At 44.1% G+C, this 27,195-nt stretch overlaps 1 protein-coding gene across 3 annotated transcripts in view; it reads right to left on the reverse strand.

The window, feature by feature from the left end:
* LOC115577202 (receptor tyrosine-protein kinase erbB-4) overlaps positions 1–27,195 on the reverse strand; it is a 280,463-nt gene that overhangs the window by 104,792 nt on the left and 148,476 nt on the right. For all 3 annotated transcript variants that reach the window (XM_030410145.1, XM_030410146.1, XM_030410144.1), the window contains exon 3: positions 4,189–4,375. In XM_030410145.1, the coding sequence (XP_030266005.1) occupies positions 4,189–4,375 (187 nt within the window). The remainder of the gene's footprint in view (positions 1–4,188; positions 4,376–27,195) is intronic.

The following is a 27,195-nucleotide window of genomic DNA, read 5'->3' on the forward strand; positions in this document are numbered from 1 at the left end:
GGCGAAAAGGCGAGCGATGTGAGGCACCCATCCCGAGCATGTGCTAAAACAGGAGACATTCGGAGTGCCAGCCAGACAGGCAGGGGGGCCGGTGGAGGAGAGCCTGAATCACAGCGGTGAAGCCGAGGTAAATTCTGCCTCAGAGGATCAACAAAGTCTACGGAAAAAGTTTCAGAACATAGGCGAAATCCTGGAGATGTAGATTATGCATTGTGGACATAAATAATGCAAGGGATACCTTACTGCACCCAGAAAGATTTGAAGATACCTCACTTGCATTTTCAACTCTGCCTTTTTCCGGCTACATAAAGAAAAACATCCTGATATCTTTTTTTTTTTTTTTTTTCAAAAAAAATGTACTGTGTAGTTGCTGGAGTTCAGCGCAGAAACGTCGGTCCACTTGCTGAATCATTGCCTCATTCCCGGAAGGTTATGAAGGACACTGATCATGCAACATTTTAACCTCGGGGGGGAAAAGAAAATAACTCGGAGTACAGGTGTGCAAACTCCAGCGGTTTCTCATGAAATAAAAACAAAAAAAATAAATAAAACAGAACCGAGCCAATAACGGTGACTTTTTTACGACCCTCTCAGTCCAAGTTATTTTTCAGCTAGTAGCAACAAAATAAGCATTCGTTGTCATTAGATGCCGGCGGTTTGAGGACAAAAGAGAAAACAGGAATGAGCAACATGAGTCAGAACAGGAAGTCCGTCACAGCTGGGGGTACTGAGAGGACAGTCTATATGATGACGTCAGTAAATCTTGTGCAATATCAGTGTTTTGAATGGATAGGGTTACCTAAATCTAATATTTCTGCTATTTAAGCAGCAACAACACAGTCAAGAGGGGGAGCCTGGGGGGGGCCTGGATGCGTGCAAGAGACGTAACCCATACAGAAATCAACCAGACTCCATAAGAAAAATGATCAATTTTGATAGTTGTGAGTTAGGAGGAGCTTTATTAACTTAGTGAAACAAATTCTATGACAAATTCTTAATTATTTGGGCTTTCTTGTAAATTCGGCAAGTGTAAGACATCAAGTTGTTCCAGTTTTATGTGTAAAAAACACACTCGTTGTCAATCGAGATGCATGTCAAGACTTCAGTTCATGCAGGTTTATCTAGGTATTATCTGAGATACCAAAAGATCTATGTTAAAGGTCCAATTTGTGAGAAAGTTGATTTTTTTGTCTCAATCCCAACACAATAAATAACAGACGCTCTGGGGTCGAGACTCAAAAGTCAACTTTAATACAAATTGGACCTTTAAGGATCAACCTCAGAACTGTAGAGGTACATCAGAAGTCATAATCAAATAATCTTTTTTAAAACATTGTGGACATTTCTGTTCATACACTCCACTCTTTCTTACTTGTATGTCATCAAACTTTTAGATAGTTTTTATGATGCCTCACTTTAAGGAATACTGCAGCCCCCTCAGCACTTCTGCTTCCCGTGTCCATGAGTCAGAAAAAGACAAAAGGTCTATTCAGGCCTCTCTTTCTATAAAGGGATGGTCAAAATGGAAGGTGCCCTACTGCTTTACCAGCTCAGGGTGTCAGCATGCCCTTAAAACTCTCAGGAGTCCTTTATCACCGTGTTCAGACTCCATAAAAAGGCTGCTTATTACACTAAATCTGTCATGTGCTTTAATATGGATCAGTGTTTGATCCCCCGCCATCAATCACAAAAACACCCCGGCAAAGTCGATGGTGTAAGAGCCCAGGATGAATTTCTGCTGTCCAGCTTTTCTCAACACTGATGGGGTTTTCTCATCAATATATCGACGTCTGCAGATTTTATTGTGCTTGTTGAAAGCTTCCTGTATTTGTCCTCCATCTACACCCCCCCCACCCCCCACAAAAGTTACAAAGGTTGGTACAGGACTTGGAGGACGCGTGACTTCTGTTTGAGACTCAAATTAATTTGGCTCCTTTTGTGAAACACTTTGACAGAGAATTGCCTGCAGTAGGAACGCCGGATGGATGTAGGATAAATTGCAATGCCCACAGGAGAGCGGTGTAAAGCTGGGCAGATCGATGCCAGGGAAGGAGCCTCGGGCAAAAATACAACAAAGGGGTGATACAGCAGAGGCGTGCTGGTGGCTTGGCAGTTTAGGGCACGTGGTCGGTCCGCGGTGGGATCGAGTCCAGTTTTATGCCCTTTCTTTTTTTGATGCTCTGGCATCTTCTTTGCAAAATCCAGCCATAAAACTAACCTCAAAGGTGCCACATGTAGCGGTTTTCACATTTTCAAATCAAAACGGGACGAGAAAAACGACTTCGTACACCTTGGTATGAGCAAATCGTCGGGTGGATTGGCAGCATCTCACAAATTTGTCTTTGTTCTTTGGCTGTACTTGAGGGGACATACGTGTTGGACGTGATTTTTCTTCACGTCGGCCATTGTGAGACGCTCCAAAAGATTTAGCTCCATTCGTGCTGGAAGAACAGAGCTCGTTTACTTGTTTTCTTGCCATAAAGAAATCCAGCTAATATCCTCCAAGGTCCAACAAGATGAACGACGAAAACAAGCCTCGTCGAGACTGGAAAAGGCTTCGCGGACCTCGTTTACAAGTATCTTAATGTGCAAGGTGGAGGAATATTACAATAAGAGCAAAGAAGAAAAGTTTCTCTTTGTTCCCACAAGTCCAATGCCTTCTAGTTTATTCACTTAACATGTTTAACGTGTACAGTACTTCACTACACCCAGTGTTCAAACATTCGGTGCATCCCCTCAAGTGCTGACACTGTCTCGCACAGCCTTGGACAACCTCATCTTTTCTTCCAACGCTTGGGTTTTTTCATTCCTGACCTTCATCCTGTATCACAGCTTCTCTCTGTTTGAACATCTTCCCCATCAATCTCGACGGTACGGCATCAAATAGAGCAGAAAAAAAAGGCTGCAAAAAAAAAAGGAGTGACCCCAAGTACCGAGCTCCGCTGCTTTTGCTCAGATTGTATGTGACAGTTGTCCCTCAGCCGGTGCTTCTCCTGCGACAGCTTGAGTTTCTCCCCTGGAGCGATGGTAATGCCAAAAAGAAAAAAAAAACACAAAGAGGCAACACCTGACTCCTGAAGTGAACCTTTTAGCAGCGGCTCAATCTGTGAAAATTACATGTGTGATTTATACAGCAAATGAGGAAATTGGCTATTCGGTGAGCAGCGAGAGGAGATATGATTCAGCAGGAAGACAGTAAAGCAGATACTTTAAAAGCCCGTCAAAGAAGACAGTGCTTCTATTATTCTGACTGGAGTTGGAAGGTCACTCAAAGACTGGGTACCACCAAAATGGCAAAGATTAACTGATGCACGGGTCGTGACTCCAAGATCTGATACTGAGATACAGCTAAAACAGACAAAAGCTACCCTTTAAAACTCAATCCGCTTTGGCTCATGCCCTCTTGTTTGATGACAAAAGCATGAACAGCAGTTACATAAACCATAACACAACCACTTCCTAAAACTTGCGTTTTGAAAGAAGCCCATTTTTGAGCGTGTAAACAAAAATGTAATTAACGGGAAAATAGGACTCTTCACAGACATTTGATCCCTCTATACGGCAAAGCAGGCGATTAATTTGCCGGGGTAGCAGATACGTAGCTTCAAAAGTTGAGTTCCAATTTTGTGACTTAATTAAAAAGGCCCTACTAAAACTGTACATGTGGGTGTAAAAACAAGTCAAACACGAACATTCGTAGTGGAAGAGGTGGCGACGTGTTTTGTAGTGCGCTGAGAAATGTGCCCCTAATTCAGACGCTATAAATCATCTCCTGAGGGAGTTAATATTGCAAATTGTCTCCAATGATTTATCATAATTATTATAAAATGTATGTTATTTGGTGGTGCCTTGTTGCGTCAAAATTGCCTTTTACTTACTTACTGATTTAATTAATGTGCCTCCTAAGAGATTAAGTGAAGCAGAAGGAAAAGTACAAAAAAAAAAAGAGTTTTCCACAGTTTGAGACGTGCCGAGAATGCAGCATGTCATCAAATGTAGGAAGGGAAGACAGTTCTGGAAAGGGAGAGTCTCATTCCCAAGTCATCAAATACCAATGCTTTGGGTTACGATGCCGGCCCAAAGTGGCGGTATTGGATGACCTGGGAATAAGACTCAAAATCACTTATCTTTCTCCAGAATCGCCTTCCCTACCTTAAGATTCGATGTCTGTCAATCAATGATTCTGACCTGTGAGGTTGCGCAGCCCCAGCTGCCTCAGACCGTAGTACCCTTCCCGTCTGTAGTTGAGGAAGATTGCCAGAGAGTAGCGACGCTCGTACAGTTTGGTGCCTCGGATGATCCGTAGGTTCTCCAGCGGCAGGTAGTCGAACTGGTTCAGAGCCACCAACACGTAGCCGGTCACTTCTCTGATTGACTGGGGGGGGGAAAGAAAGAGAGGAGTGTATTTAAATCGCAGGCTCAGATATGATGGCTGCAGAATCATATACTAATGTTTAGACAAGTGAAACAGCCATGGAACAAACAGCCCAGCAACCCAAGAACTACGTCAACATTGGACGACTCTGCACTTCAAGATTGACCTCCAACACCAACTCCAACCTAGTGTAGAAATAGTCCTTTATGTAGCAAACTAGAGAGTATGGTAGGTTGGGTTGGTGAATGGGCATCGAACTAACCCTAACCCTAACCCTTCCTCTGACGCTAACACTTCGATTCAGGAGATTGAGTTTGTGTCATATCTGAACCTGCGATCAAAGGTACGGAAGGCGATTCTTGAGAAAGGCACTTGATTGTTGATTCTTGAGTCTCACTGGTCTTCAAGCACCAACATGTTGCCTGAAATTCTAACCTAGTATTTGACAACCTGGGAATGAGACTCAGCAACTATCCTTCTCAAATTGCTTTTTCCTATAATGTTTGCCTTCAAAGTAACCGTAACCACAATCCTTCTTCAACCTTAACCACTGTTCTGTAGCTGCCAAGTGGAGTTCTTGATGTAAATCTAACATAATCCAAATGTACTGCACGATCGACGAACATGGTAGTTCTTTTCTTGTGATAGTTTTCAGAAAAGGATTGGGTACCATTTGATTCAAGAAGCTTAAACTCAAATCTGAAAAGGCTGCTGCAAGACTTATGCAGGCAGTATGTATTGTCTGCCACTCGGGGGTCCATCAATCAAAACATTAAAAAAAACAAAATACATATTTGATGATGTTGTAAGACAGCATGAGCCCATGCAAGTAGTTTCCATCGTTAAAACAACCATCAGTGCCGCTGTAACTCTCTCTGACTCAGACGGGAATCTGATTCACCGATGACGTAAAGTGTTATAGTTTTATGTTTCGTCACATCTGCAGACTTCCTTCTTCCCTCTCTGATGCATCTTCGGGCGTATATCCAGAAGTTATTCAGAGCTTTAATTCAGCTTTAAAAGAGTGGATCTGTCTCTCTCTCTTTTTTTTTTTTGCCATGTCTGACTCATGGAACACACTTAATGCATTCCCCTCGTTTTCTGTGCGCCGAGCATGTTATTTGCATTTTCAAATGTCAAGCTCATGAAAACTTTGGACATACAGTCCAAAATGATTAAAATGCCAACTCGATTGCAGGCTGATTACACCTCTCATCTAATCATCATCTCTCAGCTGCTCTTTAAAGCTCGGGATGCCGTAATACTAGCAATTTGTAAGCGCCGGTAAACAGTCGCACCTTTGGAAGCAATCATTTCGAATCCAAATACAGTAATTGTATTTGATTAACTTGATTTTGTATTCCTCGTGTTGAAGGCATCGATGGAAACTCTAAGTCAGGTGTGATTAAATACCTCAGAGACCTGAATCTAAAACAGAGAACAATAATTTGGCCTTGGCAGAAAAGACCTGACTCATAATACGAGTGCTAAGTGCCTTGCTGAAGAGCACGGCATACCTTAACTATCTGCCTCATTGTGCATCAATTGACCTTCTCAAAAGTCACTAAAAATCAGGCTGATTACCTCTGTGTTATGCACTCGATGAGGCAAATTAATTCTGCAGAATGAGGCTGAAGTATGAGCCAAGGTGAGCACTTTACATTTTTTGATATTTTCATCATAATTCTCCAGTAAAATGTATGAAAAATCAAAAGCTTGCGGGTTAAAAAAAGTCATATGAACAGATAACAACCCTGAAGAATATAGCCGAGATCACCTTCTGTAGACCGACAGACCAACCAGTTTAGCATAGATACCGCGTCATTCCCGGAAAATCAAATGTGCGCGTGCACGTGCTGCAAGTGTGTGTCTTCTAAAACAGCTTATTCCCCTCGCTGCAGCAGCTCCATCTCCGCGGCCATGCAATATTCATCCGAGTCACTCAAACAGCAGCCCGAGCTTCCTTATACACACACAGGAAAACTCACCAACACACATACAACAGCTGTTAAATGCCACGCTAACACATTTTACCGACCACCACTGACAAGCCTAATTAGAACACTACATTTTAAAGTGGAGGCTGAAAAAAAAAGAAAAGGAAACAGATCTGCTTACAAGGTTTAACAGCAGCCAGTACAATGGAGGCATTGTTAGCAGGAAGATATTTTATTCCTGCAGCTTTTTCTTTTCTTTTTTGATACAACGTTCCCTGTTTTTCTGTGGCATACTCTTTGTTAACTGCTTGTTTTCATCTCAGGGAGACAACGTGGTGTATAGCAGGGCTGGACTAACGGCATCCTGTTATCCTAGTTCTAGTTTTGTATGTACATTGTTTAATTATCACTTGGAAAATAACAAACTAAAGTGAGTGCTAGCTGCAACGGAGGGCGTCTTTTCGTGCTTTTTACTATACTCGGCACAAAACCAAGAAAAAAATATGACAGGATGCAGGAAACTTACTATCCGCAGGCAATGTTCTCTATTTCCTCCAAAATCAGCAGGAGACAAGCTAGTTAGCCGTTAGCCGTTAGTCATGCAGTGTTCTTGGCTAAGGGAGATAACAGCTAACAGAGCTAATAAAGCTAACAACTTTCTAAATATAAATCCTGAATATACTGTGTCTTAGCTGAGCACAGGTCGGAGCTAAAAGTACTTAGCATGCTAATGCTTTTAGCTAACAACGATAGATGATAAGTATAGTTGACATTTACATCAGGAAGGTTGAAATAGACTGCTGTAGTAGCGTATGATGTATTTTTGTGGGCTAACCCGCAAGTTAGCATCACCCTGGTAATTTTCACCTGGATTTTTGATCATTGCACAAGATGACACATGTTTGTGTGCTTCACAATGCTTCAAAAATACATATAAATGAAGTACAGTGTGGTCGCATGACTTCAACGTTATCACCACCACTATACGCAGTTTCAAAGTTAGAGTTTCGATAGTTTGTCACTACAGTTGAATGGTTTGCCGATTGTTAGCGACAGCCTTTGTTAAGACACACGATATTGGCAGATTTTATGTCTTACAACAAAATGTGAAGTTGTGCGAACCACAGACCGTCTTTTAGACATTTAATTGATTAACTTAAGATCAGGGAAGTGAAAGTGCCAAAATACTAACTTATTTCCAAGTTCACTTTTCGGACTAGTTTCTGTAGCATTGTTTGTTTGAGACGGTTCAGAGATGGAGGTGAAAAGCTGATGTTTAACTTCCCTATAGCTTCCAACTTCCTATATACAGGTGCTGACAACAACCTTAAGGAGTCACTAGTGCAACAACAATTAAACGATCCCTCACCAGTTTCCCACCAGTGCACAAAACGGAGCTGACTTTAACATTCTTTTCTTTATTTGGTTATATTCAAGTCTTTTATGTGTGCTCAAAGCAGCATCGAGCATCACTGACGTGCCTTCAAACTCTCAACGATCATTAAATAATAACTTCTCATTTAAGGGGAATTTTAAATCTCCAGTCACCGGGCACAGTAGCTCTGAAGCGAACGGGCATTTTCAGAGACAACCTAATGACCAGAGACAGGCCAGATGATTGGTTCAGAGAGTGGGAGGAAATGAGTAATGTGAGGTTTGATTGGCTGCTGACCCCTGGGAGACGCTAGTGGAGACTGACAGTCGGGGCACAGCGTGTGGAGTGCCTGCATTTTCAGGATAATACCAGGTAACCGAGACTCGCGTCTATATCGAGCGCTCGGCAAGCGCACACCTGCCAAGTTGGCCTATTGTAACACTAACACAATGGGAATGAAACAGACAGTGGAGGTGCTTATTAGTGAGATTACAATGTGTCAATCACCTGAAGAGAAAGAACAACATAATAAAAGAGAAATAGAATCCGTTTCAGAGGAGGCTTTGATTAGCATACTTATTGTAAAAAGGATTTCTATTGTGAGGTACTTCACTGCCTGTCAAAATCCCCTCGGTGAAATCATTTTTTTCTGTCATGTTTGTACGAGAGTTAGCAAGTTGCGCAACTTCACGCAACTCGGTGCAACTTGTGACTCGGCATCGAAAGAGCAAAAAAAAAAAAAAAGGCTTTCTTCTCCGGGAGGGGGGGAGCTTGTTGATCCGGGGCCCCGTGGTCGGAAAAGTCGTGCAGTTTCATCACTCTGACCCCGCCGTGACCCCGTGTTTCTGAGCTCGCCCCGCCGATGCGACCCTGCCGTAACCCCGGGGTGCCTCCCGGGGGCGCTGTGGCTGAGAACGAGGGGCGGAGGAGGGGGTAACAGAGGGGCGACCCCAGCTGTAGGCATGCACTCGGATGCTGGCAGACTCCACAGTGCCTCCACTGTGCCCCCTTCTCCCTGCCAGCCTCCGGGACCCGCTGGCGAAAACCAAAGAAAAACTGTTTCCCTGTTGCTTAGCAACCACAGGAAAGCCTTCCAGCGGGAGCGAGGGAGAGCGAAGAGGGAGAGAGCGGGCTGAAGAAAGAAAAAACAGACTTAGCCAGGGCTTTTTTTTTTGTTGTAATTTACGTAATTAAATTAAAGGATTACTCTGCCCTTTCTCAGTCATTTTCTTTCGCTTTGACACTAGTTAATTTCCTCCCGTTGCCAGAAATTGTCCTTTTTTTTAAACATTTTTTTCTAAAGCTATCCAGATCAATATTTATCCGAGCTTCCCTGCTCCGCGCCGCCGGAGGAGAGAGGAAGCAGGGAGAGACGAGGAGGAGGGGGAGGAGGGGGAAGGTCCGGAGGGAGGTAAACACTAGCACCTGCATTTCCCCTCCCGCCGCATCAGCTTCAGCAACACAGAAGATGAAGGATGCTACGCGCTGGGTGATGTGCTCAGACTTAACAAGGTGGACGGTGGGCAGAGATGTTGTTCCCTTCTTGTGTTTTCCCCTTAAAAAGAAATAAATAAAAATACACACTTAACAAGGTGAGTGGGAGGGCTAATTTGTAGCAACGAGGCGCACGAACACCTCACACACACACACACACGATTCCCTTTCGCCCTCCCTGAAAATGAACCCCGGCTCGCGACATCAGAGCCGAGTGATTAAAGCGACTCGGAGCGGGAGAGACAAAGCGCTGAAATCTTTCAGTCTGGCATCGAGTCCAGATCATTATTTTTTATTTTTTTTGCGCTTGGATCCTTTTGATTGCCGCTCGACTTCTGATGGAGTGTTCTTGCAACAAAAGGGTTTGTTCTTCTTCTTCTTCTTCTTCTTCTTCTTCTTCTCCCGTTTCACACATCCACAACACACACAGGCCTCAGATGTGCCGATAACCCTCCCTCCACCTCCACCGCCGCCCACGCAGAGAGAGAAAAAAACACAGCCACAAGGCACAGACAAGACTTAGTCGGCATAGGTCAACTTCCCACGATGCATTGCAAGTTTAACGTTTCCTCGAGCGCTTTTCTCCATCAATCGCAGGCAATTAGCGGCCTAGCGTGGAGCGCTCAGTCAAACAGAATCCTGTGCGGCCCCGACAGGCTCGTTTCCTCTCTTCTTTTTCGGCTTTTACCTCTGGGCGAAATGTGAATTTCGCATGTCGGGTAAATTGCTCTTTGCATCTCCGGGATGCGCGGCGCCGAGGTTCAAGGCAAGGGGAGCCAAGAGTGCTTTATTCACCCCCCCCCCGCACAACAAAATCAAGATACAAGCGGCCGTGCTGTCTTGGAAACAGAAACTGCTCGATACGCGAGGCTGCGCCCGGGCACCTGTAACCCCCCCTCCAGACTTGTGGAAATGTTTTCACGCACCGCACGGCAAAACTGATTTTTTTTTTGGAAAGGAGGACTATTTGTATTCGAGCCAGCGTTGGAAGAAGCAAACAATCGCCTTTTGCAAAGTAAACAGTTTTATCAGTTAATGAATCGAGACCTGCTTTTTGCGACTCGATTGTTTTGTGTTATAATTCGGCAACAGTTGGCGAGAAAGAGAGGCGCGCGAAGAGGTGAATCCTAAAGCCGGATTAAAGATGAATACACAAAAGTGGCCGGGCAGCGTCAGGTTTAACTTTCCAGACACTTATGCAAGATAATTTAACCAACCGTTTTTTCGGCTAACAGCCAGCGTCTCTCCTCTGTTATTTCTTCATTCGACTTACTTTGCAGATGCTCAGGAAACCTTGGCAACGCAGCCGATAGATTTGCATACAAACTCCTTCAGGTTCAGTCTTTTCCAAGAATCGCCCGCGGGCCTCACCCCAGATTTAGAGAGAAAAACGCTGCATTAGAGAATTTAACAGGAAGAATTAAGAGAGATTTGAATTAAAAACACAAGCGTCTCCAGCCGTGTGTTACTGAACCGGGTTAATCGCCTTTAATGTGGACAGTTTAAGTGGAAATGGATCATTTTAAACTTTATGTTCCGAGTGTGTCGACCTTCACGATCAAGGTCGACGCATTTAAAGAGCGCTTACGATGAAAGACAAGGTCAGAATCTATGACGCCATGAAACTCAAACGATTCACTGTGATGGGAGTCTAAAAACATTTATACCTACGGAAGTCAAGAGCTGCCAATGTTGCACACACATTTTTAGCCCTAATTAGCTATTTATATATCAGTAAATGACTGTTTATTAAACTATTTTCCCATGTTTTCCTTCATATCAACAGGACAATTTTTAACAGTAGTGGAGTATGGAGGACTAAAAATGCCAATATTAAAAATAAATAAAGGACACAAAGAAATTAATATGCAATAATGTACCCCAAAAAATATGAAAAATAAATAAATGTAGACATTAATTAATTTATACAATCTTTTATATATATGTGTGTGTGTGTGTGTGTGTGTGTGTGTGTGTGTATGTGTATATATATGTATATATATATGTTTTAATTTGCTTTGGTATTTAATAAACTCTGTATTAATTTCTTAATTCATGTACTTTCCGATTCAATGTTCTATTTTAGTTATTTGTTAGCCAATATTCGTTTTTAATTATTGATGTATTTATTTATATATTATTTTCCAGGAGCTCGAAAGCCAACTATTGTGCCAGCAATAGTTGAGCTATACGCTCCGGTGCCGATCAACCAATGAGTGAAAGTATGTTCAGAAGCAAAAACAACTGAAATAAATTTATGTCACATTTAAAAAATATATATTTAGATATAATATATTTATTTTATTTGATGCATTTGGTGTGTTTCACAGCATATCATTTATTTACTGAATCATTTATTTATTTGTTTTTCATTATGGCAGTTTTGGTCCTCCGTAGAAGAAGGCATGAGTTATCATTACTATGTATAAGCAGCATTTCGCTGTTGTAGCTCTACAGGAGGGTGCTCGTTCTAACTACTTTATATACTTTACTGTTGAACAGTTTAATCTGGCGGTTCCTAACCTCACAGCCAGACTTCTCTGAAAGTTCACGAGCCAAATCGGAGGGGTCGTGAGATGATAAATGAGGTCGGACGGAAGAAAATCAAACCTCTGCTGCAGAAATTTACATTTATCTGTTTGACTTTTTGCTTTGAGTGTGAAATAACGGACCAATGGGTCTCCTTTGGCCTTGAACACTTATTTAAATAAAAGCATCTTAAAAAGCTCAGAGGTGAAATTTCCCGAAACATGCCGAGCCGTATCATCTTTGGCGGCGTTTTATAAACTTATCGGATCTTTTCTTTTCACACAGCTGTCGGTGGGATGATCGTTATCTTTGTGTCTAATGTGGCGAAGTGGAAGGATGAAGCATTTCAGTAGAGTGTCTCAAAACTGAGTGACAAAATAAAGGGGAACACCTGAAGGAATGAGATTTACCGCCGTCAAAAAATGAGGTGACATCTTTTGCAGAGACTTTGAGGATCTCTGACAAGAAGCTCTGAAGCACAGAACCTCTCGCTGATGTCTCAATATCATCTCCTAAAGCTCTCGTTACGTCGAGATCTGTCGTTTCCTCGCCACCGAAGCCCCCTGTCCGAGTGGCTTTATTTCCACCACGGGGTTAGTTCCCTTATTTACTCCCTCAAATTTAATCTACCCTGGTCTTTCCCTCTGACGCCGCCGCTTTCATCAGACTAAGCCGATTTGGATAGACTCTCAAACGACGTCGGCGGGGCGAAGCAGCTGGATTCCCCCCCAAAAAAAGAGGAACGCCACAGCTTTGTTATCTCAAAATAATGAGATATTTAAGTCGCGGCTCGTGGGAAAAACAATGTTTGATACCTGGAGATAACGATTGTGATTCGACTGTTATCTCGGCGACGGCGAACACGAGCACTACAAACCGAGCCGCTGTCTCGAGATAATGAGATAGTTAGGACACGATCATGTGAAAACAAGCCGATACCTCCAGATAATTACACAATTAAGTTTTTCATCTCGACTAAAAGACGAAAGGGGGATAAAATAAGTAGGAGCTGAATATTAAGACTGAAGAAGGAGATTCGGAAAGTCGAAGCGGAAGAATAAACAACAATCTGGAGGAACAAAGAGACGGAGAAGTTTAGGGTTAGGAGGCGCCGAGGCGTCGGCAGAAAGCCCACAACGATAAGGGAGCCGGGAAGTGGAGCACAGAGGAGATATATTTCAAAGCATAATTAATAGTGCACCTGTTCCTGTCATCTGGATGAGTGAGAGTGTAAATGAGGTGGATGGCATGAGAAGGAGCGATAGGAAGGGGGGAGGATTCGGTGAAGGTGGAAGAGGAGGGGGAAGGAGAGGAGGAAGGAGGAAAAAGGCATCACGCAGGGGGGAAAAAAAGTATAATGGCGCCATTATAAAATACAAGAGATGGGACACATATTATGGTGATTACAGCTCATTTCCATACATATGGAGCACTCTGCCAGCGAGTCAAGGAGAGTGCAGCGGCGCATGTCAGCGGCAAGACCGCCGACGCTCCACAGTTTGATCCGACCGACGGCGCCGGCGCAATCTGACTTCCTCCACACGGCGGCAAAGTCAATGGGCGGGCGGGGACCTGTTTACCAATTCGCTTCAATGAGCTCTATAAGAGAAGTGTGCACTCCTTCACCCTCGCCCGACTGTTTGGCTGCTAAGTATGCTGAGAGCACTCGGGTGTGACATTCAAGATTTGGAGAAATCCTGTTTATAAAAAAAAAATAAAAAATGGAGGCCTTTGAGAAGAGGGCCATTGACTTTGGAATAAATGAAAAATCCAGCTGCATGGAAATGTCACCGTGAAAATGACTGAGTCATTCAGTGCAGGTATTTGTGCAGGGGTTAGGGAGGGTTTCTTTGTCTTAGAGGACTCGTGAGATACGTCTCAAGTCTGTCGATGGCGCCCTGAGGTACTCCTGCGAGATGAATCGACGGGGTGGAGGGAGCGCAGGTGGAGGGGAGGGGGCGGGGCTTTTTCCTCTGTTTCACTTCAAATGGAAAGGAACATCAAACATGGAGGGGTTTTGAACCCACGCACCACTTTTCATGTCGTTGGCGCCGCCGGCACAGAGAGGCTTGAAATCCACTCCCCCCTTTAAGGTGGGTTAGGGGAAAAGTCGATTTTATAGCTCAGCTCAATCAAAACACTTGTGTGCTCGAGTATCCAAAGTCACACTTGAGTTGAAGTAAAAATGGTAAACGTGAACATCAGCTATACAAATACAAGTATCTGGTACAGGTGCGACATTTAAGAATTGTCTGCTTGTCAGGGGGCAGCATATTACCAGAGTAATAACTGCAGCTGCCGTTAGCTAAAAAGCTAATAATGATATCTCGCTTTTGGCCACAGGGGGCGCCAGAAACAACAGAAGAAAAAGCTTCCTGTAGCTGCTTTAAATAAGTCCAGAGCTCACTCAGTTCTTAATTTAGATAACGAGGAAGCAGAAGAGGAGACAAGTGGTGCAAAAGGTGGTGAATTAAAGTGCGATTTCCTTAACTTATTAAAATTTAAAACTTAATTACCGATATTGATTCATCTATCTAAAAGAGTCCATGAAAAAGAAAAATTACAGATTTTTCTATGCTGGATCACAGTTACTAAAGTTGCCACTGGACTTATTGAAGGGCAAGTTTTCAGAGCCAGAGTCAGATGCAGATGCAACACACTGACATGTTTCAGCCAGTGTCGACAATGACTTTGGGATGACACAGTGCTGTGTGTGTGTGTGTGTGTGTGTGTTGATAACCAGGGGTGTGCCTCCAGCAGCAGCTGTGCTACTGGCTCTCGGCGCTGATATTTATCGTCTCAGACAGCCCGACAATCTCATATGAGCCCGCTTCATGAGGCGGCGTCCGTGAGGCGTCTGTGTTGTCAAGACGCATTTACAGTAAAGCCCCCCGCTCGGAAATTAAAATTACCAAAGGGGAAAGTTTGCCGCACATTAGCAGGCGAAGCTAAAACGGCGACAGTGCAGTACAGTATCTGATCCCGGAGCCGCAGTGAAAACACTAATACATAACTCATGAGGCGAGGCTGTTGTAGCAACCCGGCAACCGTCGCGTGGCGTATCGCATTATGCTGTAGCCTTTGGGGACCCTACATAATGCAGTTATGTGACAAAGCTAGTGCACGTCAGCCACAGGCTGGCTTCTGCCTGCTTGACAGTAGCTATGGAGGAGGACCAAAAAAAAAAAAAAAAAAAAAGTGAGAAGCATGTTATCTCCTCCTGCACCTAGCTCCTGTATCTCATATTCAAGTCCCTCATTATTCATGGTCATCTCGGTTTAGGACAGAGATTTTGAACACTGGCAGGATCTCTAAGAGGAGGGGGGCGAGTCTGCAGCACGGGGGGCCTCCGACAAGTCCGCGGAGAGGAGGAGGAGGCAGCCGAGTGGCCTCCGAGGCCCAGTGTCAGCTCCCTCCTCTGGGGGAAGAAAAGGTGCTTACCGGCCCTTCCAAGTGATTGATGATTGGGCCCCGGTGCAGAGGTAGGACACAGTTATAGGTAGACAATGCTCGGATAATCTGTTTATGTCAATGGGGAAGAAGACATAAATATGTGAATTTCCAGAGCTGAAGGTTGTGAATGTGCGGCGACAAAATGGAAGTTACACGTGATGATTGTGTTAGGAGAGGTCGTCGAGGACATAAATCATACTGTCTCTCACGCGGCGCGCAGGAGCCTCACAAAAGCCATCCTATGTGCACAGTCATACATTCATACCCACTGAGATATTCTTCTTCCCACAGAACTAATCGCATCCTCTCTTTTTACATCCGTCATAATCAGTCGTGGCGGTTTATAAATGAGTGGACAACACTTGATCTTCCCGATGATTGTAGGCTATAGTATGTAGCAGCGCTAGCAAACTGGTGGCTGTGTCTTATCCCATCTTAGACCACATATCTTATTTCAGCGTAACAAATCCGAACTGTAAACTTGATTCTTTAATCAACACTTGTCCCGAGACTCCCTGGATCCACAACAAGGGCCGTCTCAATTCACTTGCCGCTGGCTGGCTAGCTGGCTTTAATGGACAGAAAAGACGGCCACATGTGAACGGAACGTCAGTGTTAGCTTCTCTAACTCCAACAGGCTAATATCAGTGCTAGCTCCTCTAAAAGGATAACGGTGCATTCCACTCGAACTGGGAAGTCTGATTTTCCGAGTAAGTCGGCAATTTGGATCTGAACATCCCTGGAAGTCAGATTTGAGGCACGTTAAGTCGGACGCACTGACCTCAAAATCCAAGATGGCTGCTCTGTGCATCAGTTTACTGTTTATAAGCACATTTGCGTCTCATTAAATCAGTCCTACCCGCGGCACTGTCCAACTTTTATCAATTGGTGCTGGTTGAATTTTGAGTTTTTCCCAAAAGGGAACTTGGCTTCCTCATCAAGCGAAACAGTTCACCACATCTTTTTGGTTTTGTTTTTGTAGCGCTGGCCATCAGTTTTATTGGTTGCGCTCACAAAGTTAATTGCTGAGATGTAAGAGCGCACAGACATCATTATGAATATGCAAAAAGAAAAAGAAAACAACCTAATTTGAATCCTCTTAGGAGACTTAAATGTCCTTGAAAACATTTTATTTTAAGAGGAACCAATAAACCAACTGGGGACTCTGGCGACGACCTCCCTTTCTCTTCGCCGAATCAACCTTTCTAATTAAAAACATTCCCATATGCTACAATCCTCCGACACGCTCTCACAAACAAACCCTACTTTTGTTTTCTCGCGGACACCCAACTGTAGAATTTACAAACCGCCTGAAAATATATTCAGGCCAGGTAACCAGGCAGCTGTGCGACTGATTACAACCGTGTCAGATTCGATCTGTCTTGTCTCTTTATAAAGTGTGTGTGTGTGTTGGTATTGGGAGGGTATTTGTCAGCCATTTTGCCTCAGGGGAGAACGATGCCAGTCACATCATCGGCGGTTGTGAGGCATGCCACGTTTCAGCGCCAAACTACTTCATTACTCTGGAATCAAATTGCCCTAATCGGAGATGGATGTCCTGATTTGTGGCAACACAAAGCGTGTGTGTGTGTGTGTGTGTGTGTGTGTGTGTGCACAGGTGCTTGTTGCAGGTGCGTCCATGCATGCACGTGCCAAGATGCATGTGTTTTTAGAGTGGCTGGGTTGGCAATATAAATCAATTTGGTCGCATAATGAAAGAAGAAATAACGCACACCTGACAGATGTCAAATACAGCACGAGACTGCTCAATTTGACAAGATGGAGGCCTACAGTTCTACCCGGTTGAATGAAAGGATAGAAGTTTGTTTTTCAAAGATGCATGTGTAGGTTTACGTCTCAACGGTAGCCTGAAGCACATTTCCTCTTATGGTTAATCCAAATAGGCCCAGATGGATGTCTTACCACAAAAGGGTTGACATGAGGAAGTCTAATCACGCTCGACTCTTGCCAGAACTCTCTCTGTACTCCATAAACTTCCGTTGGATCACACACAATGAACAAATTCCGGGATGTGTTTTCAGTTTCGCTGCAGACTCCCAGGTCAGAGGCCGCCGAGAGTCTGGCTGCTCCGTCTTCGGGTTTCGTCACCGTGTTTTCCAACAACACGACGCTTCCAGACTGCAGATCTGCAGCACTGCGCTCACAGACTGTGTACAATTTGTGATCTCTTTCCATCGCGTCCTCTGCCAGGGCTCGCAACGGAGCAGCTTTATTGAAAGGAAAGCTAATTTGATCATACCTCTGTACCATCTCTTCTCCTCCTCCCTATTTTTGGGGCGCAAAAATACCTGAAGTGACATTCCCAAATTAAATTAACGAGAACCCTCCAAAGGTTGTGAAGGCTGCAGAAAACAACACAGCGGAGTCTATGCAGTCAGAAAACTTTGTAAGAAAGTCGAAGTTTATGAGTCTCATTCTTAACTGGCGGTTTGGGATTGTAGGTCCGACCGCCATCCCAGAGCCTCCGTGTTGGATGAGTTGGGAATAAGACTTTGTAATCAACTCTCTTGTGAACTGGACCTTTAACCTTTGTTTTTAAGTGTTTCAGTTTAACAAAGGAAACAATGGGTTCATCCCAAGTCTCTTAATTGACATTTCCTCGATCCAGACTCGAACCGGAAGTTTGTCTTTTAGGTAAATTGAAGCTTTAAAATACCCAACTTCCCAGTAGAAATACCCATCTTAGCACGGTACGGTTTTGAACTTGGTTCTGGGTTTTTTTTGGGGTGAGAACTAACTAATCTAAACAATATTAAGGCTTTATAATTAAGGGCGTGACTGCTTTCAGACAGCTAGCCGTTACAGCTGCCTAACTGGCCATCAGCAACCAGGCGTCATCTGGTCACCTCAACTCCACCGCTGCTTAACTTTGTTCCCCATTTTTGGTTCACTCAGGACCACCACCACCACCAAGATGGCGACGGCCAAAGCTGACACACTGAGCTTCACTGTGGATCTTCAATAAGTCTATGCAAATACCACAACTTTGGTACAAACGAGACAGTATTGATCTGCTCCTTAATCTCCGTTTCCTGCCCGAACTTACTTCAACAACTCCTACTTCTGCCTCCTTGTCCCTTATTAAACAATATATATGAAATAATATTTGTCTAGGCTTGTTTGGACTTCCCTCTAAATGAAGTTTTTATGATTTGAGTGATATGAGCCTGAGGCTTTGTGTTCTCTTCACCTCCGGAGGTTTTAACGTTGGCATGAGAGTTTTCCTGAAACACGGAGGTCTATTTTTCAGACTGTGGTAAGAAAGTGAGTTCCAGCCACCCAGAGTGGATTACTGAGCAGAATGGAAGTGCGTAGAATCCATTTTCAGCCAGTATGGAAATAAGCCCTGAGGCGTATGTTGAGGAGTATAAGAGAGGCGCGTTCGCTATCTGCATAAATATTTCAAGAACATATACAATGCACTAGGTAATATAAATAGGAACCCTTGACAGTAACTAAGTGCGGAGACAAAGTAATGTGATGGAGCAGAGAGCAGCGTTCGCACTCCAACCAACTTAGCGAGTAACTGTATACGGTGTTAGCGGCTCTGTGTGGCTGTCTGGTGCGATTTCCAGCAGGAAGTTATTTGCCGCTTTTGTCTCGTCTCTTAAACTGTTGCATCGTTTTGTGGAGCTGACACAATTAGCCTGTAAGCTCCAACAAAGAGCAACAAGATCTCTACAGCCGTGCCGGCGGCTCTGCCAGGCTCTGCTTTGAGGCTGAATGCAAACAATACTGTGCTCACGTCCTCCGGTGACAATGCTAACACGCTGGTGTTTAGCAGGTAATGTGTTTACAGTGATCACCATGTTAGCTTAACTCGCAAACATTCGCTTTACAAATGAGGGTCATGGGCATGTGGTAAGTTTATCCTGAGGGGCATTTAAAGGTCTGGGCCAAAATTTCATGTTAAGAGCTTTTGAGACATTTCACTCGAAGCAGTTGATGTCGACCTTTTTGTGGAGCGGGATGAAAAGTAAGGAGACCGTCAAAATCTTTAGCATTCATCCTCTGGGGACCACGAATGTCTGTACACAATTTCGTGTCAATCAAAATGTCATCCAGTGGTAAGGTAGTTTAGTTTGGGCAAAAATTTTAGACGTTGTCATCCCCAGAGCTACACTTCTAGCGAGACTAAGAATCTATAACCTACTTCTCTGAACTCGTCTTGTTCTTTCCACTGGATAAAAGTGAGGTGAGTATTAAACCTTGCGGTATTATTGACTGCTGTCAGACGATTCAATTGAAGCTGTGGCTAAACTTTTTTTTATTTTTGCTGCTCTACACACAAAAAAAAGATGAACTTCTGGGAAGTCAAACTGAGGCTAACAGTGTGGAGGCAGGGAAATCAGACAGCTGAGCTATAAATATTCATATTATTGGCCACTACAGCAAACAAAATAAAACCCAGTCAGAGAGTCACAAAATGAATAGATATACATACATATCATAGACTCACACATACGCAGTGTAAATGTCACCGAGGCACACAATCTGTTCCCTCCACTCGGCATAGCAGGAACAGCGTGATACAGGGCGCACTCTCCCAAAGCCAGTTATGTGAGGCAGATATTAAGAAGGCACGGGGAGAAACAATTTACACACATCCAGAAATTAATCCGGCGCTAAGATGCTTTTTTAATATCTGAGAGGGGGAAGCGGGAGCTCTGAACGGCGGGCTCGGTGTCACGGATGTAACACACACTGAAAGGAACCGCACTGGGAGAAAGTTCACATCCCAGTAGCACTAACACTAACAGACTGGTGCTGATGATACACTGGGTCTGTCTCAGTGCACACATTTAAGGCTTTTTAGCAGTTATGTGCAGGTTTGAGCACCTCCAGTTGCTAGCTGCACGGCTAACTGAGCTACCTAGCTACAGGCGGGTACATTTAGAAGCTACAGTTGGCAGCAGTTAGTGGTTACTCTGGTGACTACTTCTCACACGCTGCACCTCTAAGTAAGTGCTTCGTCCTGTTTGTCTGTTGCTAACTTCCTGTTGGTCCGGTATGTTGTTGTTTCGAGACTTACACCAACAATACGGTTATTTTAGGTGAACTGTTTGTGGAGCGCAAACATGCTAGATAATGAAAACGTAGGCGAGGTTGCTTTGATTAAAATCCTCCATCAAACTACGTAATGATTCCTGATCATTTTCTCCGACAATCTTTCTCTCTCGTGGTTTCCAGCTACTTTTTCCCCCCTCCTCTCTCCACGTTGTGCCACCATCATTACCCCAGGAATAATAGAACTGTGTCACAGTGTGAGACTATCACACGCCGAATGCTTTGCATGCACAAACTGTGGAACTCGGAGTTCATATGCAAACACGCTCCTTTAATCAGCGCCGGAACTCTACAGAATTGATGAAACTCAACCTCTGTTGGATGTTGTGTGGAATGTGTAATTGCAAAAAACCCCCCCCCAAAAAAACGTATGAATTATTGCGAGTCTAAAATCTTTAAGAAATGTCATAAAAATGCAATATGCATGCATAAAACATCCTGCAGCGATGATGCGTTGCCTTCAAAAAGGCATATGATCTCACAGCGCTGCTCAACACAGCGAGACATGAAATTCGTGCAGCGTCTCATAATGTAACCGTTCATACGTTAGCAGCCAAGACGAGAGGATTTCAGAAAAGTTCACGGGGAAGTTGTGGAACAAGGGGAAGTCAATTATTTATCTTGGTTTCGCAGCGAGAGGTTATTTCTTGGCTTGGCTTCACTTTTACCCGCAGAGGTACGAGGCTGTTGTGAGTTTCTCTCAGCGTCCGCCCGACTTTGCAGGTGGTGCCAGAGGGAGAACAAGGTTGTTTGGGCTGTCCTGCTGGTCGTCCTAATTTACCTGGATGTTGTGGCCATAGCAGATGAGGCAAACATGCATTATAGAGCATGCGGGTTGTAAAAAAAACAAAACGCTGTGCTCCTGCGAATCGAATCTGGAATTTAAAGAGTTGAACTTCTGCGCGTTTCCAAAGTTCAAATGTCTTTATTTTTTCTTGAGAACTTTAGGAACTTCTTTAACTCGTTAGGTTGAAAACTGAGATATATTCAGACTCTGGAGACTGCATTTAAAAACAAGATCAACAAGAAAGTATTTATCTGACTTTTGCTGATTTCAGACGAGGCCTCCAGGAAGACAGATGAAAATAAGAACAGATTTATTCTGAATTCTATCCAGATATTTGAGGCCAAGAATTACAAACAACATCAACACTATCACCCCAAATGATGTATTTCCATTGTAAGAAGCTATTGAACCAGTTAACAGTTAAATAACTATTGGCCACAGTTTAATTAACATATAATGATGGTTGTTACCATCTTTCAGTAAAAATTCCCCCGTAGTTTTTTGATAGTGCACTTCTTGAACACTTTAGCTCAAAGTATTGGAAACTGCAGTTTCTCGGGGGCTGAGGTTCCACCAGGAACCATTTGCAACTAGGACAATAATATTCTTCACGGTTTCTTTGTAAGATTGAGTGTGAGAGTTTAAAGTGAGGGTGTGATAAAGTTTCGGAGGCCAGGGCTTCAACAAATTGTGCTTTTATGATTAGATATTGTGAAGAGACAAGGATCAAACTTGAAAAGTGATGAAAACAAAAACAAAGGCAGAGAAAATCCACTTTTTGTGTCCCTTGTTTCAAGAGAAGTGTGAAGAGATTAAAAAGAGGCAACAAGGGACTTTAATTCTTTAACAACAAGAATTCTAAAGACGACTTGAAAACTTCCTGACGTTTCATAAAATAATATCAGGCAATGTCACCCTCACAAATGTGGAAACACAGTGTTGAACTGTGGTCACTGGCTTCTTGTCGCCTGTTACATCGCAGCCATCCCGTCCACCTCCCGATCGGACAGCCAGGTCATAAACATGTAATGTGACACAACACATATTGGCGAAATGTCATTATGGTATGTAGCATACGAGACGCACACATTTTAAATACATTGGATCTTGGCGACTGGGGTGAAACATCCATTTCTCAAGCGAAATATAACAAAAACAAGATCGGCATACTTCAAAATATTATCAAATTTGCAATATGGCCATTAAGTCCAGTATCAGAATCGCAGAAGCTGCAACCTTTTGATGCCCTAGCTCACGAATCTTGTTCTCCAGACCTCAACAAATGTCACATCGTCATGATTTCAGTGTGATGCACAAAAAGATCATTTCCACAAACAGTGAATCACGTCGCAATCGCAAGTACAGTATGGTGAGATCTGAGCTTCCACTCGGATATCACTCGGTGATGGAAGGCTTTCGGCTGTGTGGGCGTAAATAACCTCTTTAAGATGATAAAACTGTGGTATTTTTAATGGAGATTCCGTGCCGAAGTCTCTCGCTATCCATCAGCCTCACACATAAAATAAAAAAGGAATAGAAATTCAAGCTGTTAATACAGTCGTCTCCTCGATGTACCTCTATGAAGATAAAGACATGACTGTCGTTAAAACCCACATGTCAGCCACAGGCAGGGGGCGACTTCCAGACAGGATTTTTTTGGGAAAAAAAAGGGTGGGCGCTCACTAACAAAACTATTTGCACCTGGTAATAAGATGGCACAGGTGTGAATGAAGAGAAGCGCCGCTGTGGATGACACGAGTCGGAGAGAGTGGGAGGCGATGGGATCGGTTGTAGAGGAGTGGGGGGGGGGAAGACGGCGCCGAAGCTTTACCCATTCCTCTCGGCCCCGTGCATCTGCCACCATAATTTGCGATAATGACGGCATCCCAGCAGGGCCACTCAGCGCGGACTGATTCGGAATTGATTTAGTGCATTAATTACGCCCCTGTTACGCCGGTGTCATGGACAATATTTTACAATTTGATAAGCAAAAGACGAGCCGTGGGATCATTTTGATGAATTGCGAGGGTTCGGCCGTGGCGCTCTTTTATGGTCGTACCTTTTAATTTAACGGTAATCACTTCCCCCCCTCCCCTTCCACGCGGCGGAGGCAGCAAGACTTTAATTTCACCTCTGAGACCTCTGCTCTGCACCGTGTCTGCTTTGATCAGGCCGACAAAACAGCAGGCATGCCGCCACACACACACACACACACACACACACATGAACAGGGTGAGCGGCAACAGTGGCAGGTTGTGTGTGTGCATGCATGTTTTAGTCGTGTGTTCTGTATGAATATGTGTCTCCACGCTGAAACGACTGCTCTCCACCGCTGCAGGCTATTCAACCAGGACACCAGTAATGAGCCGGTGCACAGTCTCAGTCGTACCACCTACCGAGACTTCCCCCCCCCGGGGCGAAGAGGACACCCTGAAATCTAAACGGTGGGGCCGGGAAATCCCACAGGAGTTAGAGGAGTTTGTTAAAAAGTGGTTGACTTTCTAAACAACAGGCATGCGGGGTATATTTACAGGTGCAGTACGTAGGAAACGGCCATCGTCAAAACAAAAAGGGGCTAGTTAGCTCAATTAGCTCAGTTAGCGGTGCAGGTAGCGGTCCAGGGACAAGCAGAGTGTTTGGTAGTTTTGCTAGACATCCCTGAAACATAATCCAGTGGTGTCATAATGTCACAACTGCTATTGATTCACATTTTCCTGACACATTTTTTACATTTTCAACAAAACTTGTTACATATTTGCAATATTTCTTTGCATATTTCTTATTTTCCTGCCTTAAAATCATTTTGCTGTAGCTGCCCTCGGCTAGTTAGCTCAGTTAGCTCTGCGGCTAACGCACCAGGGGGCTGTTAGTGTCTTGCTGGCTAGCACGCTAACATCACTGTCAATGCCAAAACTGCTATTTCATTCACATTTTGCCGATGATTTTAGTCAGTTTTTCAACATTTTCACCTAAAATTCTTACATATTGCACCTTTTAAATGTAGCATGATGTATGTAAATGTTGTATCATCCGGTCAATTTGTGATGTTTATCCACAACCCGAAGCGGTTCTGTGTCACTGAGCAGGAAAGAAACATTTAAGAAGCTGGAAACAGAATTTTTACTTTTTTGAACCTAAACCAACCAATTACCCGATTACAGAAGTAGTTGTCGATTGTCAGATAGTTGACGATTTATCGATCAACCACTGAAGCTCTACTGTTGTTTCTTCACATTTGATTTATTGAATTGTCATCCATTATCTGTTCATACGCCAGCCTCCACTTACGGTTGCCCACAGCACGAGTTGCAGTTGTTTATAAATACTTAAACACTGATATCTGCTTACAAATGTACGGGAGTGGTTAAAGAGGTTGTTTTTAACCTTTTTACCACCCACTGTTCTGCCTTCAGGACGTCAGCACTGTGTTAAAGTTTTATACACTGCCAGCGGTGTGAAGTTACATGAATATGAAATGTATTCATGCACAGTTAAACTCTGGTCCAGCAAAACCCTAAACGTCACGTGTCTCCAGTGAACCAGACTTCAGTCAAATTCTGCCCCATTTAAGATTCTCTGTTGAAGCCTTGTCTCTTAAAAGCTCTTCACTCTTGTCTCGTCTCCTCTGTTTGATGCTGCAGAGATGCTGTTTTGTGTGACAGTGAACATCAGGTTTTTAAGGCAGCAGCGCTCACAGTTTCAAAACACAATCCTGAAGAACGTCTCATGATCCTCGAGGCTGTTGCACCTCTGCGCTCGGGGCGAAGCAGCTGCAGCAGCGAGAAAGCGGGAATAATGAGCTCATTCGGTCCGAGCGGCGCCACCAGATAAACTATGTTGTAGCTTCAATGCTAATGCTAGCCGGTGTTGATCCATCGCCATAGGGTTTAAGGGAAAAAGTCACTTTTCTGCGATAATTTCAACATATTCTGATTATAAACTTATTTTTTCCGGTGAAACTGTTTTTTTTTTTTACGATTTTGAAAAATGCAAAAACCTTAAAAGGTTATTTTGTAAAAAAAAAAATGTAAGGGACACAAAGGTGGATCGTTTGTCATTTTTGTTCTTATTTTTTTGTTCTCTACAGTGTCTAATAACACACTTCTTCACATTTGCGCACTCTCGCTTTGTTTCTCGCTCTAAAACACTCTCAGGAAACAGCCGCACTCTTGCCTGAACGAGGAGGGAAATAAAAACAAAAACATAAGAGAATAAAAGAGTAAAATATAATTTTTCTCTCCTGGACTTGGATGCCTCTATTACCCCACAATTACCGGCCTATAAGATACATCGGGGTTGTGCCACCGTGATCTGGCAGGGTGCTGGCTGGCGCCGCGCAGGGTGCTAATTTTCCCAGCGTTAAGAGCTGTAATTATGCAGACGCTGCCGGGAGCCCGCGAGGCGCTAACAGCCTCCCTGCTCCAAACGACAGTCCCAACCTTTTATGAGCTCCTCAGCTGGTTCAGAGGCTAATGAAACCGCACGATTTGCCCCGGCTAGCACGCCCTCTCCCCCCCTTTCCAACCGGCGCTCGGGGGGCGGGGGGGGATCGTGGTGTCATTATTTGGTGAAGAGGTCCCCGTGACAGCCATTGTGCGGCGCGAGGGCACAATGGTGTGAAACATCTGTAGAGAGCAAGCGGCGGGGAGGTGAGGAGAGAAGAGGAGCACTTGACCTCCTCGCTGGCCTCGTCCTCCAGCTCTCCATGTAAATAACAGCCTCTCGCTTCGAGCACCGAGTCCGAGCCCGCAGAACACTGACGGGTGCAGATCGTCACGGGGAACTAATTAGCAGAAAAGTCCACAATAATAGGAACGATATGAAAACAATGTGACCCAAGACTAGAATGGTCTGTTGTGTTTCTGACTCGTTTTCTCGCTAAGTGCCTTTTCATCAACGTGTTTTCAGTTTGCACATCCGTCAGAAAGGTTTAAATAACTCTAATAAGTTTCATATTATTGGTCGTGGTGCAAAAAATCAACTGTAAAAAATACTCTGCTACAAGTAAAAACAGCGTCATTAAACTAAAATATCAGGAACACAAGTCCACTGGAAACTGACCTGGAGAAGAAATAAACATGAAACGTGACTCGGTAATCAGCCGGAGAGAGAAAGCAGATCTGAGAGGCGACGACCAGAATTAAACCTTAAATCTTCTCGTTAAGTCGGCCACGTCGTTTGTGTTTGTTTCAGGTCTGACTGGCACTTTTTTAATGAGCTCCTCCTGGTGTTCGCGCTCCTTCTGCTCGCATTAACGCCGCTCGGTCGGAGAATTTTGCGCCACGGCCGGTCTCTCTTGATGCGACCAGCCCCTGACATTTGCATAATGAGTGGATACAAATGCTCGTTAATTAGCCGCTTTTTCTAGGGATTCATTCACAATTTGTGGTCAACTTGGCTTCTTTGTCTCTCCGTGGGCAACTCCCGATCCGACACCCCATCGGCCATTCTGACCTATATTAGAAACGTTAGATTTTGTTACTCGGTTCTCCAGTTTTCGCGGCGCTTGTTGGTCTAGTTCCCCAGTCCACCTCAGGGACATTACGTCGCATCCATATATGAGTGCTGAGCATTTCTCTCCAAACACCGCCGGGCTCTAATCTGCTGCTACAACAGCCTCCACTCTTCTGGGAAGACTTCCCAACAGATTTCAGAACCTGGCTCCGGGGATTTTTCTTCCATTCAGCCACGAGAGAGTGAGTGAGGTCCAACACTGATGTTGGCTCACGAAGGCTCGCACGCATTTGGCGAACCATCCCGACGCCGTTGGAGGGGATTGAAGTCTGGAATCTGTGCCGGCCCGTTAAGGTCGTCCACACCAGAGTTAGAGAACCAATCCTGTGTGGACCCGGACACCTGATGTCATCTTTGGACTTGGATTTCTTAAATAAGGTGACTATGATACATTAAATATGTACATTTAATCTGTATTAACATTTCTGTGATTAATTGTATTATGTTTGTGACCTGAGGAGGTTGTGGTGGCCTCACAACTTGGTAAATAAGCCACCAAGCCAAAGACCACTGTTCAAGACTGTGTTCAGACCAACTAAACTGGGTACTTTTAAGAAGATGTTGGGACATTTTCCAGCTGTTTGTGGCAACAAAACTGGACATTTTTGTGGGAACGTTAGGACATTATTTTTAGTTTCGTTTG

This window comes from Sparus aurata, chromosome 24, assembly GCF_900880675.1.
Source record: "Sparus aurata chromosome 24, fSpaAur1.1, whole genome shotgun sequence".
Taxonomy (NCBI): Eukaryota; Metazoa; Chordata; class Actinopteri; order Spariformes; family Sparidae; genus Sparus; species Sparus aurata.